Genomic DNA, 16,993 nt, shown 5'->3' with positions numbered 1-16,993 from the left:
TCTGTGACACTGTCTACTGAAGTGGCCCAGCTTATTTTGAAGAATTTTTGTGATCAGATTAGACCCTCCTGGTTAATTTTCTATCACATCCATAAAGCTTTTTTTGTCATCTAAGACAATACAGTCACAAATTTTAAAAATTTAAGCATGGATATCTTTGAGGCTATTATTTTGCCTGAAACCTTCTTCAGTCTGATTGCTGAGCTTCTATGCTGTCTCTTGAAGTCTGTGAGTGGTACAGTTAATGCACTTGACTGCTAAACAAAACACTGGAGATTCAAATTCACATGTTTCGGTGATCTAGCTCCAAAAATTCAGCCACTGAAAATTCTAGGGAGCACAGTTCTACTTTGAGGCCCATGCAGTTGTCATCAACCAGAACTAACTCCATAGCAGCTGGTGTACTCTGTCTCTTTGTAGTGGACTTTATCACACCATGTTATCATTGTTTGCCTTTTCAGTCTCTACTTGCAATTAAGTTCCCTTAGAGCAAGAACCATTTCTTATTTCTACTGAAGTACTTAGCACATTTGGAAGCAGGAGTGGCATCCACTTCTGATACAGCCCTCAGGCCTGCCTTTAGTTGTTTTTGGTCAAACATTCTTATATAGTAGTATAGCACTGGTCTGTCCATTTGTTGTACAGAGGTTACTCATGGTTGCTGTGATGCTGAACACTGTGACACTAATGAGTCAAATGCGATAATGGTTACTAGGTGGACAGTGTTTGGTGGAGTTCCCTGATTAAAACAAGCTTGGAGGCAGGAGTGGCATCCATTTCTGAAATAGCCTGCCTTCGGAAATTCTATGAACATGGAAAAATGATGAAAGTTATACAAGTGTTCAGGTCTTTCATTCATAGGGTCACTATGAGTTGTCTACAGTTTGATGGCACTTAACAACAACAACAACTTAGCACATTCATACTCATGGTTATTTAATAAATGGGCAAATGCCAAAGATGTCACCAAAGCTAGACCAAAAGAAAGTAAAGAAGTTAGTTCTCCATTTGGCATAAGATCTGGGTTTTTGTGGAAGATGAATCAGTTGAATAGGAAGAGTATGACTAAGGAAGAGTTATAAAACTCATTCAAGCATAGTTTTTCATGATCAAAAGTTGATGTTAAATCTAGTGGAATTTTGTTGTTCAGTTGTCCCAATACCCTACTTTCTTAGAGACTATTCCAACTCATTAAGGACAGGATGGGACAGATACCTTTATCAGAGTCCAGGGCTGTGGGTCTTGATGGAAGCACACTGCCTCTTAGTTCTCCACAGTGGATTCATTGGCAATTTTGAAATAACAGCCAATTCTTTAACCACAACAAGAAACCTCTGTTTAACGGCACTGCTGTCTAGTTGATTCTGACTTCTATTGACCTTCCATTGGAATTGCAAGACTGTAAATATTTATAGGAAGATACTGCTTATCTATCTCCTCTGAAACACTTGGTAGATTGGAACTACTGACTTTAGGGTTAGCATCCTGGCATGTTACTCACTATGCCATCAGGGGTCTTTTTGAAAAGATTGTGTGTAATTCAGTGTTGAGAGAGATTTTCCTCAGTGCAGAAGATGCCGGCATTCACATACTTCTCTCTGACATTTCAGGATCTAGAGAGCTGCAGACTCCGTCTGGATCCTGAGTTGGACCGGCACAGATATGAGAGGAAGATCAGCTTTGCTGGGGTACTGGATGAAAATGAAGACTCAAAAGATTCCCTCCACAGCAGCAGCCACACCCTCAAATCAGATGCAGGGGGTGAGGAGAAGAAAGGTATGGGAGATATATAATAAAGATGATGTCAGTGTTCTCACAGAACTTCTGGTATAGGATCTAAATTATGGAACTATGTGCCCAAAGGAAGTCCAAATGTACCAACTGTATGGTGTCAAAGGAGGAGAAACCCAGAGCAGTATGGATGGTGTAGTCAAAAAGGCTGAGCTTCCAATTCCCCTTCAGCACATCCCATAATCCACTGAGGCTAATTTACCATAAACCAGAGATTAACTGTCAGTGAATTTAGCAGTGGGAAAGGGAAAACACCAAATTCAACTCTGATGAAGTCCTTCACTTAGAGTTTTGTGTTTTATTCTTATTTTTTTTAAATCAAACTTAATATGAAATTGGGATTTTTGTTTTATTTGAGGGATGGAATTGGTATTTCTGTTGTTTTGCTATATACCGTTCTGGTGGCAAAAAGTGAAGGGGAGAAATGTATACATTAAATTAATTAGGTAGGTTATTCTAAAACAGCTTTAATTCAGAGTTCAACTTAATTATTTTAAACCGTGAATGTCTGTTGGTTTTTTACATATTATTGACCTTTATGCCATTAGAATGTTGTTGCTGTTTGGTGTCATTGAATTCACTCAGACTAGTAGCAACTGTATGTACAAAATCTTGAACCAACCTTCCCCAATCCTGTGTCATCCTCACCAACTGCCGTACTTGTTGTAGTTACTGTGTCAGTCCATGTCTTGAGGGTCTTCCTCTCCTTCAGTGACCCTCTGTTTTTCCTTGCATAATTTTTTTTTTCAGTGACTAGTCCTTCCTGATATCATGTATAAAGTATGTGAGGGGAAGTCGCATCATTCTTGTTTCTAAGGAACACTCTGGGTACATTTCTTCCAAGACAAATTTGTTCTTAGCGTATTCGATATTCTTTGTACTGCTTACTGAAATATCAGTAGTTCAAATCTACTATCTGTTCCGAGGGAATAAAATAAGCAATCTCCCCTCCCATTAAGATCTACAGTCTTGGAAATCCAATGAAGGACCACTTTAAATAATAATCAGCTCGATGCCAGCAGGTTATTAGAACACATTTTTTATTATAGATTATTTCTTGGATGAGTCTTTGAAATAAAGCTATTTGTATTATGACTGTAGGAGGAAATCTATTTGTGCTAGTTTACTTATTAGTTGGAAATTGCATGCAGCTAGCCTACTATCAATCCCTGCTTTAGGAAGTTTGTTAAATATATCTGACTGTCACACTTACTTCCTGACTGTTTGATTCCTGGGGGCTAAAGTCATTGACACTCATTCTGCAAGGTTTGTTACTAAATCTTCCGAACTCCAGAGACACAGACAATGATTAATGAGTCATAACTATCAGCTAGTACTATCGATTCTTTGATGTAATCAGTTATAAGTCCTAGTTTCATAGGCTAAAATATATTAAAAAAAACAATGCAAAGAAATAGCTGAAAACAGTAATTCATTGCCTGACCTTTCGCTAAGTTTCGGAAAAGTTGGATTAATAACACCTATTGCATTATGATTTTGAAACATTTAAATTAAACGGTACAAGTAAAACAACTTAGGCCTCTAGTGCATAGTTGGTGCACAACAAGTGATGATTGTCATTACTATTGTTTTTTGTATCATTGAGCCCGTGGGACAGAAAGCACATAGAAAATCCAAACTCTGAGAAAAAGCAGAGATGGCACAGTTTTAAAATTTTCTCTAGAGACTCTTTTTTTAAAAAAAAAATCCTTCATTAGTATAGAGACTCCTTTAAACTGTGAATTTCCCTATCTAATTTTACATTATTTCCTAAGCTTTACTGCCTTTAAATGTTTTCCTAGTAACTTTCAATCAAAAGAACATCAGCTCATTTGTAGCAACAAAGACTATTTTATGCGTACAAGTATTTTTAATGTCCTAATGACTCAATAAATGTGAGCTAACATAATGAATGAATAACCCTCAGAGGAATAACCTTATAGTAGAGAAAGCACAAAATCTTTTCAATCTTGTAAAGAGTAGATGTAACACAGGGGAAAGGGATACTATTTCAAATTTAGATTGTTGCTGTGACTTTTTGTGCATTCAAACAGAAACTAAATCCAAATCCACTGCAGGAAAGTCACTTTTGCCTCATGGCAACCTCACAGGACAGAGTAGAACTACCACCCATACGATTCCCATGACTGCAGGACTTAATAGAAGTCAACTGCAACATCTTTCTCCCACAGAGCAGTGGGTGAGTTTGAACTGCCAGCCTTATGGATAGCAGCTGAGTGCTTAACCATTGTGCTACCAGGACTTCTAAGCTTACAAGTAATCATCCTACCAGTTCATACTGTGTTGAGTTTATTGTGAAAAAAGATTCTTTTCTGGAAAGAGTAAGTTAAATCATGAATAATTTATGAGTGTGAAGAAATAGTAAATCCAACTATTAGGAATTCAGACAAAGATAAGTGGATTTGAGGAGAACCTTCCATCCTTTAAGCATAGTCTAAGAGGCAATCCTTAGTATCTTCTGTTTGCATCTCATTCAGTCATTATGCTAATTATTGTTTCATGTAACCAAAGGTAAAAGTTCTGACACTGACATGGTCAAATTTGAGCAGAACGAATGGAGACTTTTGGGCAGCTTTTGATCAGAAAATGTATATATGATTTATACAGTTTAAAAATGGATTGAGCCATGGGATTTGGAACTAGAAAAGAGTTAAGTAACTACATTAGTCCAGAAGGGAGGTGGCAAGACTTGTAAAATAGAACCCTTACTCTGCTTTGAAGTTTAGAATCAAAGCATGGCTCATGGATATAACATGGAATGAAGGAAAAGGGAAAAGAGATGTTTTCTCTCTTGTCATGGAAGTAAGAAGTTAACATTCCATTCTGTACACTTTCAATTCGTGTTTGTTTTTTTTTTAAATGTGGAATCTGAAGACGAACTGAACTCGGTCACCTAGTTCATAATAAGTGCTAGAATTTAGAACTCTAGTTTTTTGATGCTTCCAAATATTTTGTTTCTAGTTATCTTTAGTGGTAGAAAAAAATCTTCAAATTAAATTTCTTCAAGATCACATTAATTTGGGGTTATCATGCCACTTTTATAAGTTGAAAGATGTAAAATCATCAAAATAATATTAGAGCGTGCCCCTGTATGAATGCCAGAAACAGTCTAATTTTCTTCTCTAGCTCCCAATCCAAACGTGATACTGCATCAGCGGTCACTAAAAAAAAATAATAATTCTGTACCAAGCATCTTGCAGGTAGGTCATCAAAGTTTCAAATAAAAACAATATTGAAAAAGCAAATGGATGAGGTTTGTGCTAAAATAAATATGGAGCATTATGGTTTATAGTCTCTGTGAAATTCATCCAAGCTTGCTGCAAAGAACAGCTGTGAGAATTTTATCCAAGTGTGTTCAGGGAAATGCAGCAAGCCTTTGCCAGCTTTGTGGTGATTAATTTTGTCTTTTTCAAGGAAAAAAAGTAAATCAGAGAGTAAGTATTTCACACTATTCAACAGGAATTCATCTGGGCTCCTTTTTATGGCATTAAAAGTATACATTTAATTAACATTATAAAAAGCTGAGTTCTATCAAAGCCACCACATACTAACTCTCTGTGAGTGAGAAATCAGAGCTCAAAATGCAATTTTTCTGACTGAGACATTTAAGAGTACTAGTAACTGTGTTCTTTCCTGACAATGAATTGTAAACTCTGACCCTTTATCCTACACTTATCAAATTAATAAGGAGCTCTGGTGACCTAGTCTGTAGGGAATTTCATGGCTAATCCAAAGGCCACGCCTCTCTGGTGATTTGAAATCACCAGCAGTTATATGGGAGAAAGATGGGCAATCTCCTCCCACGCTATTTACAGCCTCAGAAATGCAGGGGAGGGTCCCTGTGAGTTGGCTCTGACTTAATGGCAATGCATTGAGTTTAATAAGTCAATGTATGACAATCTTGTCCTTTTTTTACAAAGGAAAAATTATATTCAACAATTTAAAATAAGGATGTTTTTAAGTTACAAGTTTGATCATGCTCCTTTTTATCATTTCTCTTTTTCTCACTGAAGACTTTTTCTCCCAGAACAATAAAAGGATGAGTGTTCTGCTCGGTACCCACGGACTGCCTGTTTGGCTCAGGGCGTTGCAACCCATTGGGGCTCACATATCACCCAGATTTTTGACTGAGAGAGCAGGCTCTGAATTCACTGGGTGTGTTGAAAATGGACTGACATCACACTCATGCTCCCACCAGTGTGCCTCAGTGCACACAGACTCTCTAGTGCCCTCACTGAGGTGCAGAAGAGACTACAGTATTGACTGATGGAGAGAGAGACGCCTCTTATTTGGTTTTGTTTGTGTGTTTTTTTTCCTTAGAGAGAGAATGCAAAATTAAGGCTTTTACATGACAGTTAACTGAATTCTTTAAAACCCATCTCCAAAGAAGTGTAAAGGTAGTTGGTTTCTGGGTCTCCTCATTAAAACAGTAATGTGTAACTGCGCCAGCCCTAGCTTCTGCCAATGCAGGCGAACACCCATGCTTGTGAACCCTGGGCCATAGAGAGCAGGCACTGATGAGCTATGTGTCTGAGAAAGAAGTTACACCAGCCGCTCCTGGCAAACCCCAGCCTCCTGCTGGCCTAGCAAAGCCTGCAGGACTGGGCACTCAGGAAGAGCTCCTTGTCCAGAAAGCTGCTCGTCCAGGCCACCGGAGAGGAGGCTGGTCAGGGACAAGTGGGGAGAGCCTGGATCTAACATTGGGTGGGGAACTAAAGGGGGAAAGCCCTATTTTATTCTTTTAATACAGTTCTCAGCAGGAAGATCAGGATAGGAGGTTCCCGCCTGCTCCAGATTAAAGGAACCCGCAGTTTCCAGGTGAAGAAGGGGGGTTCCTTGTCCAGCATCCGCCGAGTCGGCAGCTTAAAGAGCAGCAAGTTATCACGGCAGGACTCAGAGTCTGAGGCTGAGGAGCTGCAGCTGTCCCAGAGCAGGGACACTGTCACTGACCTAGGTAACAGAGAGGAGTGGGGTGTGCAGGGACGTGGGGGGTAGGAAGGCAGGGCCCGAGTCCCGACATAGCTGACGTCCACCTCCTGATGCACAGACGGATGTAGGGCCGAGCCTGAGGAGAGATGACTCCTTCTCTGAGGGCAGACTGCCCTGTAGAGAGGGACTGCTCCCAGTTAAATGTGCACACAGGTGCTGGGAGTCTTGTGAAAATACTGGTTCTGGTTCCGAAAGTCTGGGGTCTGTGCTTGAGAGTGCACATTTTAATGAGCTTCTCGTTGAGGTTAATTATGTTGACTTGAGATCTGTCCATGTGTAGGGAGGCTACAGAGTAGACATTGGGAAAAGAAAGCACTTTCAGAGCAAACACAGGTTTTGATAGCCAGATCTTTGGCCATCTGGCTCAGAAATCTTTAAATTAAAAAAACCAAAACAAAACAAAGAAACCCACCACATCTCCCTTACAGTATAGCTAGCTAAAGCTCTACTACACTTTAAAGACTTTATTTTACAATAAAAATAACCTACGTATTAAAGAGGAGAGATTTTCTAGACTGCCATTTGGTGACCATTCAGCAAGTCTTTGGTCAAGACTGACATCTGGTGACATTTCTGAACTTCTCTGGGGATATGTTTTATCCGATTATTAATAATTGTGAATCATTCTAAATGTATATTGCCTACATTGGGGTAATACTCTATAGCTACATTAAGGGTGACTTTCTTATGTATTAAACACCTGCAAATGAGATCTATATACATCTGCAATGATAATGGAAATGGTCACTGAAGGAACCAAAGGTTCTAAATCCCCAAAGATGTCAGTCCTAAGGGATCCCTGTCTAGCTTCCTGGCAGACAAGGAAAGATTGTGGGCACTCAGAGAGATAGGACTCGCCAGATGCCTAGAGTGAAGTATTAATTAAAAGTTAGAGCATAGTCTCTGCGTCCCTTGTCACCACCACCCATCCTTCTATGAAAAGGAAAATAGGAAGTTCTCCCTTCAGTCAGCACATGCGAGAAAGTATCCTTGATTAATTGGGCTTGCTGAAATGGAATTGCATATACCTAGCCAAAGTCAGTTTTAAGTAAAAATATTTCTGTACTCATCTACCCTTGCCTTTGAAAGGAGCTAATTTATGCATTACTTAAAATCTATTTTTTGTTTAAGGAGTTAATGTGGGGAGGAACAGTCAGATCAGTTAGTTTGGGACAAAATTATTTCAACTAATTATTTTAATTGATCCATTTAACTAAACTGAGTAGCTGAATCGAAATAGTCAGCCTAGAGATACTGTTTAATCACATGAAGAGGTCCATGAGACCTTTTAGATTAGAGAGCGAAGCTCTCTTGTGTTGTATTCTAAGTAGCACAGTCTTGAGGCATGTCTGCCTCGTGCCTCCCCACATAGAATAATGGAAGATGAGCCTTGGCCACAGTTGGGCACAGTTGTTTTCAAATTCCCTTTATTGTTCTGCGTTCCCTGCCCGTCTTTGAAAAGGTCCTGACAGTAAAGTTTGTTAGTGTTCAGAGTGGTGATGTGGCAGCACTAGCTGTATCCATAGCAACAGCTGAGGCAGAAGAAAGCTGTGTGGCCATTGCAGGTTGGTCGGTCCTCCTACTTTACTGCACCCACAAGGTCTGGTCTGTCTGTCACGGACTTGGGCACAAATAACATGCTCATCACAGCAATTCAAGGACTGGACTCTGTGCCTTTTCCCTTTGCTCCCATGTCTCAGAATGGAAGCCACATGACAGAGGCCATTCATGGCTTTGTAATTGCCAGTTCGACATGTGGCAGCTCCTTTGAGTATTTTCTAGTAAAGCCATTGCTGTGCCCTGTAACCCACTGGGCCATGGTAGTCTGCACTAGGATTCAAAAGCATGGACAACTGCACCACACCAGTGTACCCTCCAAAGAAGCTGAACAATGAAAACATTCTTGCTCTTTTTGTTTGTTTGTTTCTTTTGAAGAAGGGAGTCCTTGGAGTGCAAGTGAGCCCAGCATTGAGCCAGAGGGGATGAGTAATGCAGGCACAGAGGAAAATTACCACAGAAACATGTCATGGCTTCATGTAAGTAAGAAACTCAGAAAGCATTCTGAGATCAATTTATGTTGTTATCAGAGGAGATCTGTGAAGGGTTGATTAAAGATTATACTAGCACCATCAGTCCAATTTTGTCTCCAAAACCAATGTATGTATCAGCAGAATCTCTCAACACTTACTAAGGCACGTATTCTGCTTTAATCTGGTTCAGCTAAGTACCCAGGACCTATGGTTATGACTAACTTGAGGGTCCCCGTCAGTCAAGAGAAAGCCATGGGTTATACCAAATTGGTGGTCAAGACAGCCTGACTTGAAATCAAATCAATGGCAAATCAGTGGATTATATACTATAAACACTGAGAGCAAGTTATGGTCACGGTCTTGAGGCTCCCGTAGATCAAACAGGAAGCCAGGACACTGTGATGTTAGAATTATGAGTATTATCTAACAAAGGGCTATTCCAAGGACTCAGGCCAGAGAAGACCCCAAGGAAACTTAGAGTTCAAGTTTTGAGATGGGCATGAGGGAGGAGGAAAAATAAAGAAAAGGAGAAGAGCCTAGATGGCCCTTTAGTGGGTTACGTCTATCATCACTGATCTTAGATATGGACTGTCATCATCCACTCTCATTTTAATCTGACTTTCTGGAAATAACAGATAAGGAATAACTGGTTCACAGTGTTCCTCGGGGTAAAATAATTGCTTACATAAGTCTGTGCCTTCTCTATGGCAGTAGTTATCAGAACTGGCTGATCAGGACAATCCCTGAGGTATCTAATTTTCAGTTTAGTTTAGTCTGACCTACATACTGGAAAGCATACAAAACCTATTTTAGTATCTCAATAAATTTTCACGAAGTGAACATCCGTGTGTGACTACCACCCGGCCGTGAAAAACATTATCAGGAGCCCTACCCTTGCCCTCTGCCAATCACTATCATCCTCTAAAAGTAAATGTCGCTCTCACTTCCACCACCATACATTATTTGTCTACTCTTGATTTTTTTTTAAATTTCTATTTAGAACCACCTTGTCCATTTCCATGAAAAAGCTTCCAAAGCATGTCTGCACCGAATGCATATATCAGTTTGGGAGATACTGACGTCTTTATAATATTTAATCTTCTCATTTATAGAATGATCTAAAACGCTATTAATATAAGCCCTTCTACTTATTTCAGTCCTTTTTCAATTATCCTAACAATGATTTTCAGTTTTCAGTGTACCAGCCCATATGTCTAGTAGTTCATTTAAAGGTAACATCATTTCTTCTTTAAATGTTTGGGTTTGGATAAATTGACTGGGGAAGGCCTAAAAAGTTCTTTGTGGAAATATTCCTAATCACAGATTCAATTTATACAACTGAGTTAACACCTTTCTGATTTTTTTCTTTCTTCTTAAAGTAATTCAGATAAATTTATTTTTAATAGCAATATATTAATTTAACTTGTAATGTTAAGTTCATTGACCAAAAGTTTTTTCTAATAATCTCTGAAGATAATTTTAAAGTCTGTGGCATCTACTGTGCTGTGTTTATTGTCATTTATGAAACTGAGGTTCTCTGCCTTCTCTTTTTTATTTACTTAGTCTTAGGAGTCTGTCAACCGTATTTGTCTTTCAAAGAATCAGCTTTTGCTTTGGTTTTTTTAATGTTGGACTTTTTATTTCACTACTTTCTGTAATTATATTTATTTTTTCATGTTCTCTGGGTTTTGTTTTTCACTTTTCCTAATTTTTTTAGATGGATACTTAATTTCTAGTCACTTCTCTAACATTATCATTTGCAGTAATAAATAAACAACCTCCAGAACCAGTTTTAGCTAAGTCTCATGAGCTTTGACATATCATGTGTTCATATTATATGTCACATACTGTATCAAATTCTTGATTGACTCAGTGACTGGGATAATAGGGTAGGTGTGTCAGAGACAATGAAATTGGCTCAAGATAGGGTAGGGTTCAGAGCTCAATAGCACATAACAACAACAATATATCAAATTATTGATTTAAAGTATTTTTAAAGATATATTTGACTAAACTCAGTGTCAAGAAGACAAAGATTCTCACCACTGGACCAATCGGTAGCATCAGGATGGATGGCGAAGAGATTGAGATTGTTTATAGCTTCGGTTTGCTCGGCTCCACGGTCAACACTCTTGGCACCAGCAGCCAGGAAATCAAAAAACGTATTGAGATGGGAAAGTCTACTGTTAGGGACCTCTCTAAAGTACTCAAGAGCAACTCTCTGGAGACTAAGGTCCGTCTGATACAGGCCATGGTTTTTGCAATCACTTGTTATGCATCAGAGAGTTGGACAATGACTAGGGAGGATGGAAGGAGAATTGATGCCTTTGAGCTGTGGTGTTGGAGAAGAGTATTGACTGTACCATGGACTGCCAAGAAAACAAACAGATTCATCCTAGAGAGGGTTAAACTAGGCTACTCTTTGGAGGCAAGGATTTTGGGGCTTCGTTTGACATACTTTGGGTATGTTGTAAGGAGAGACAGGTCCTTGGAGAGGGACATCATGCTTGGTAGGGTAGAGGGACAGCGCAGGAGGGGAAGACCCTCTATGAGGTGGATTGATTCAGTGGCTGGGGTAATCAGGATGGGTGTGTCAGAGGCAATGTGATTGGCACAGGATAGAGCAGGGTTTAAGGCTGTTGTACATATAGGGTCGCTATGAGTCGCAAACAGCTCGACGGCACATAACAGCAACAACATATGCATCAGAGAGCTGGACAATGACTAGGGATGATAGAAGGAGAATTGATGCCTTTGAGCTGTGGTGTTGGAGAAGAATATTGACTATACCATGGACTGCTAAGAAAACGAACGGGTTTGTCCTGGAGAGGGTAAAGCCGGGCTGCTCCTTGGAGGCAAGGATTCTGAAACTTATTCTGACATGCTTTGGACATGTTGCAAGGTGGAACCAGTCCTTGGAGAGGGACGTCATGCTTGGAGAGGGAAGTGTGTAGGGACAGCACAGGAGAGGAAGACCCTCAATGAGATGGACTGATTCAGTAACTGGGGTAATGGGGGTAAGTGTGTCAGAGACAGTGCAATTGGCACAGGATACGGCAGAGTTTAGGGCTGTTGTACGTAGGGTCTCTATGAGTCACAGGTGACTCTATGGCACATAAAAACAATGACAACATATTGAATTTGTAATTCAAAATTAGTCACATTCATTTTCAACTCCATCATCAGTAACTCCAATAGCTCTTTCACCTCTATATTTTAATCACTTGTTCTAATTCTTATTACTTCTCTTCAGCCTGCCCATCAAGATGTCTTTCAACTTAATTAACTACTAGTCATGCTGAAGAAAGCTTTAGTAGGCATGAGTGATGTTATCTCTCTCCAGAGAGGATTTGTCATACCCATCTGAGTGACAACAAACAAGTAGATGACCTTACCTCAATCAGAGCAAAGCTGATTTGAGTCTTAGACGGTTTCTGGTTCTATCCCAGTTAGTATCTACCATATGTCCTCCAGCCCCTCATTCTTGATAGTCCAGAAACTCCAATTTTTGTTTCTCTAACACAACAAAGGTGCCAAAAGTCTCCGTTCTGCTTGTCAGCTGGTTTCCATTCGGCTCTCTAGTCTCTCGCCCTGTGCCACTCAATCAGCAGATGCCTAAAAGGGAAAACTGTCCCCTTGAGATTGATGGTGGACAGTGGGATGATGTTGCCTGAAGCTCTGCCTGGCTTCATGTCCTCCTACACAGAAGTAGCAAATGCCTCAGGAAGGAAGAAGGGGACATGTGCTCTTGCTGTGCACCCTCCCATGTCCCTGCTCTCCACATCTGCTCTTGGTGTCCTGACTGCCTCATCAGCTGTCTTCTGCATTTATGTAGTATCTTTTCTTTGTCTCTACTGGTTGTTCACATAAACAGTTTCTTTATGATTGGAAGGGTAATATATTAGTTAGTTAGTTATTGCTGTGTAACAAATCAATACAAACCTCACCACTGCAAACAAGATGCATTTATTATCTCACAGTTTCTTTGGGTCAAGAATTTGAGCATCGCTTGCTTGATGCCTTGCATCAGGGTGGCTCACAAGATTGTAACTGATATATCCGATCAGGTGGGGTTTCATCTGAAAGTTTGCTGAGGATGAATGTACTTCCACACTAAAGAGCGCACTGGCAGTATGTCAGGTCCTCGGGCTGCAGGACTGCATGGCTCAGTTCCTGCCTGAGTGCTGGCCAGATGCCACTTCATTGACTCGCTGTGTACATCTTGCCAACATGGCAGTATGCTTCATTAACGCTAGCAAAGGAACGCGTTTGTTACCAAGACAGAAGATGTTGTTATACGACCTCACCATGGAAGCGATGGCCCATCTCTTTTGTCATATTCTACTTATCAGAAACAATCTACTATAACAGCTAATTCTCAACGGCAGAGGTTACAAATAGGTATGAACACATTGAGGACCATGGACACTGTTTTAAAAGAATACGTTTCAAAGACATCTTTACTCCCAGAACTGTTGTTGTTGTACTTGTGTATCTTCTAGTCAGAACTGACCAATAGCTAACCCTCTAGTGGGTTTTAGGGGCAGTTAAGTGCATGAGAGGAGATTAGTCAGCCTCCTGTGTAGAAGCTGGTGGCCTTGAACTGCATGCTTTTGGGATAGCAGCACAGCTTCTTGCCACTAGGCCCCAGGCCTCCCAGAACTACTAAAGCAGAATTTCTTGAGGTAAAGACTAATAAGTTTATCTGTATATTTGTTTACTCTTCCTTTGGTAGTTTTCTTGATCAGCCAAGTTTGAAAACGAAGAACTTTTTATTGTTCTAAAATATGCCCTACCTCACAAGAGAAACAGAAATATCTGTTCTTGCCAGTGAATCTTGAGTTGTTGTGTGCTGTTGAGTCTGAACTTAACCCATAGCTGACCCTCCAGTGGGTTTTCAGAGACAGCAAATCATCACACAGGAGAAGACTGACCATCCTTCTCCCAAAGAGCAGCTGATGAATCTGAATCTTGTGTCTTTGGTATTACAGTACAACTTCTTCCCACCCTGCCACCAGAACTCTCTGAGTCTTGAGAGAGGTCTGGCTGTTCAGTTCAAATAGTTCATTTGCTGAAAATATTGAAGAGTACAAGAGACTGGTAGCTAAGTTTGCCCAGGGTGTATAAATGGTTACTGGTCTTGGTTTTGTTGTCTTAGAGTAAGCAAGACCTCACTGTCTTTGTGAAAGTACATGTAACCAGCATGCTCAACAGAGGCAAAGTTTGTGATACTTCATCGCACATATTTTGAGCATGTTGTCAGAAGGGGCTAATCTTTGGAAAGAGAGATCACACTGGGAAAAATAGAAGGTCAAAAAAATCTCCTCCATGAGACGGGTTGACACAGGGACTGCAAACAGTGGATGTGAGCCTGGAAGAGATTGGGACAATGGTGCAGGACAGGGCAAGGTTCAGATCTGTTGTTCACAGGACTGCTGGGAGCTGTAGTTGGCCTGGCGGCAATTATGCACAATGAAATATCTTGGTCACAAAAGGACAAATACTGCAGAGGGCCACTGTTGTAAAACGAATGGGACTGACATCAGGGTTGAGGGAAGACAGAAAAGGGGAGGAATGATGTATGCATTGAAACAGATGAGGGAGATAAATGTTTAAAAGGGATATATGACTGAGAATTATTGTCATGACAGGAGTCCAGAGTGAAGGCTGCATAGTGGAGTGGACTTGGGGGGAGAGGGATTGCATAACAATGAAAGAGTTTTTCTTTTACTTTTCAAGGAGAAGAGTGAATTGGGGACAGGGAGCAGGTGGGCAGGAGAAAAGTACGACAATGAATGAATGGAAACCCTAAGTCTCTGTAAACTTTCATCAAAATTAATAACAAAGGGGGAAATCAATAATAATAACCAAGTAAGTAAAACATAAAAAATTCCCCCCCCTCTCCTAAATGTACAGTTCAATTTGGAAAAACATCAAGATGAGGGGGAAAACCCAACACTGTCATAAGGAAATAAATATATGGCCCCCTTCCTGAAAGGTACGCTTGACTGTTGTCATTTAGGCTCGCTTTGTATCTTCCATCATACACAGTCCCAGGCAGGGACTGAGATAAAAACCAGTTTCAGGAGGAATGGAGGCAGTAGGAAGATTTCTCTCTGAACAGTTGACTGACTAGTCTCGTATCTCTGTCTACACCCCCGCTTTTTAAAAAAGGCAGCATAAGGAGGTACCAAGTCAAGGACCTCACTATCTTTCCCTACTGTTTATCTTCTAATAATCATGTCCTTCAAATAAATAGCAACTTTCTCTGGAATTTCAACTGGAAAAGTAGGAGTTGTGAGAATTTGAGATCCATCAACTCATAAGTAAGGGCCTAGAGTGGAGCAAAAGGCAGAGGGAAAAAAAAATCGCTTTGTAGATAAAACAAGTCTTTCTAGTGGAGTTCAGGTCCCATTAGAAGGTGACAGGCCAGGATGGAAGATGCAGAAATATTCTCAAGTCTCAGGTAGGAGGACTGGAGATAAAGAAAGGCATCCCACAGCTGCCAGAGGCCAGTCCAAAACATTTATGTTCTGGCTCCTTCACAAAATACGAGGTAAAAACAAACAAGCAAAACGTGTATGTAAGTTCAGAATCTCTATTTGAAATACTTGGAAACCCTCTACCGTATTTGCTTATAGTTCTTCATGAACCTTTAAACTTCTAGTGTTTGAAAGATATTTAAAGCCAAGCATTAATTCAGAAAGGGGCAAAAAGAGGCCAAGTGGATAAAAGATTTGCCACTCTCTGTTCTGTAATGGGAATTGCTGGGTTACTGGGATTTCAAGACCCATCAAGGAAGGTCTCACTCTGGCTTGCCGTCTTCTTGCCACCGTCTGTTAGTCATCTGTGTCTGTCTCCACTGGTTGCCTGGTTGAGGCTCAGTGATGTCTGTGTTCTAGGTCATGATCTTGCTGTGCAATCAACAAAGCTTCATCTGTACGCACGTTGACTACTGCCATCCACACTGCTACCTGCACCACAGCCGCTCCTGTGCCCGGCTGGTCAGGGCCATCAAGCTGCTCTATGGGGACACCGTGGACTCGCTCCGGGAAAGCAACACCACCACCACGGTGGCTTTGCGGGGCAAGAAGCAGAAGGAGGTGAGTGGACCGCCGATTGGCAGGGACTGTGGCTTCCCAAAGGCATTTCCCTAGAAATAAGTGTTTCATGAAAATGTGGTTGTGAAAACCCAACTACAGGTCTATGGGACCATAAAAAAAAAAAAAAAAATAGAGCCAACACTGTGACTTCATGTTTATGAGCAGATATTGAATCTTTACCCAGGTTTTGTCTTTACAAAGAAATATGGATCACAGGATTGGAGTAAACAGAAGAATACCCCCTCAAAGATGTTTATGTTGTAAATCCTTAAAACTTGTCAAGATATTAATTTATGGGGCATGGGGAATTTTGCAAATGTGATTAAGGATTTTGAGGTGACGAGATTATTTTGGGCTCATAGGTCTAATGTAATCACACAGTGTCCTTTTTTGTTTTGATTTTTTTAAATTAATTTTAATTACAGTTTACAGAGACTTAGGGTTTCCATTCACTCACTGTTGCACTTTTCTCCCTGCCCACCCTTCCCCGCAATTCAATCTTCTCTTTCAAAAGTAAAAAAAAAAAAAGTTCTTTCATTGTTATACAATCCCTCCCCCCAAGTCCACTCCACTATGCAGCCTTCATTCTGAACTCCTGTCATGGCAATAATACCTAATTATATATCCCTATTGAGCAGTTATCTCCCTCATCTGTTTCAATGCAGTTTTTATTTTAGTTTCAATACATTATTTATCCCCTCTTTCCTCAGTCCCCACCCCCACCCCAATGTCAGTCCTGCTTTACAACAGTGGCACTATGCAGCATTTGTCCTTCTGTCACCGAGATACTTCACTCAGCATAATGTCCACCGGGGTCACCCACTTTGTATAATAATTAATGAGTTCCTTGCTTTTCAGTGCAGCATAACATTCCATTATGTGAATATACCAAAGCTTCTCTAGACATTCATTTGTTGATGAGCACTTGGATTGTTTCCAACTCCTTGCTATTGTGAACAAAGCTGTAATAAACATGGGTGTGCATATATCTGCTTGGGTGGCAGTTATGGTCTCTTTGGGGTATATTCCCAGTAATGGAATTGCTGGGTCAAATGGTAT

The 16,993-nt window shown here is 40.4% G+C and overlaps 1 protein-coding gene across 1 annotated transcript in view; it reads left to right on the top strand.

The window, feature by feature from the left end:
- The window catches only part of UNC80 (unc-80 homolog (C. elegans)), a 295,977-nt gene that overhangs the window by 173,568 nt on the left and 105,416 nt on the right, over nucleotides 1-16,993 (top strand). Inside the window, exons 26-29 of the mRNA XM_006891958.1 lie at nucleotides 1,611-1,776; nucleotides 6,563-6,766; nucleotides 8,737-8,837; nucleotides 15,734-15,934. Of these exons, the coding sequence (XP_006892020.1) occupies nucleotides 1,611-1,776; nucleotides 6,563-6,766; nucleotides 8,737-8,837; nucleotides 15,734-15,934 (672 nt within the window). The remainder of the gene's footprint in view (nucleotides 1-1,610; nucleotides 1,777-6,562; nucleotides 6,767-8,736; nucleotides 8,838-15,733; nucleotides 15,935-16,993) is intronic.

This window comes from Elephantulus edwardii, unplaced genomic scaffold, assembly GCF_000299155.1.
Source record: "Elephantulus edwardii isolate Elephantulus edwardi_28Jun2011 unplaced genomic scaffold, EleEdw1.0 scaffold00106, whole genome shotgun sequence".
Lineage (NCBI taxonomy): Eukaryota > Metazoa > Chordata > Mammalia > Macroscelidea > Macroscelididae > Elephantulus > Elephantulus edwardii.
This window is presented reverse-complemented; position numbering and strand designations above follow the sequence as displayed.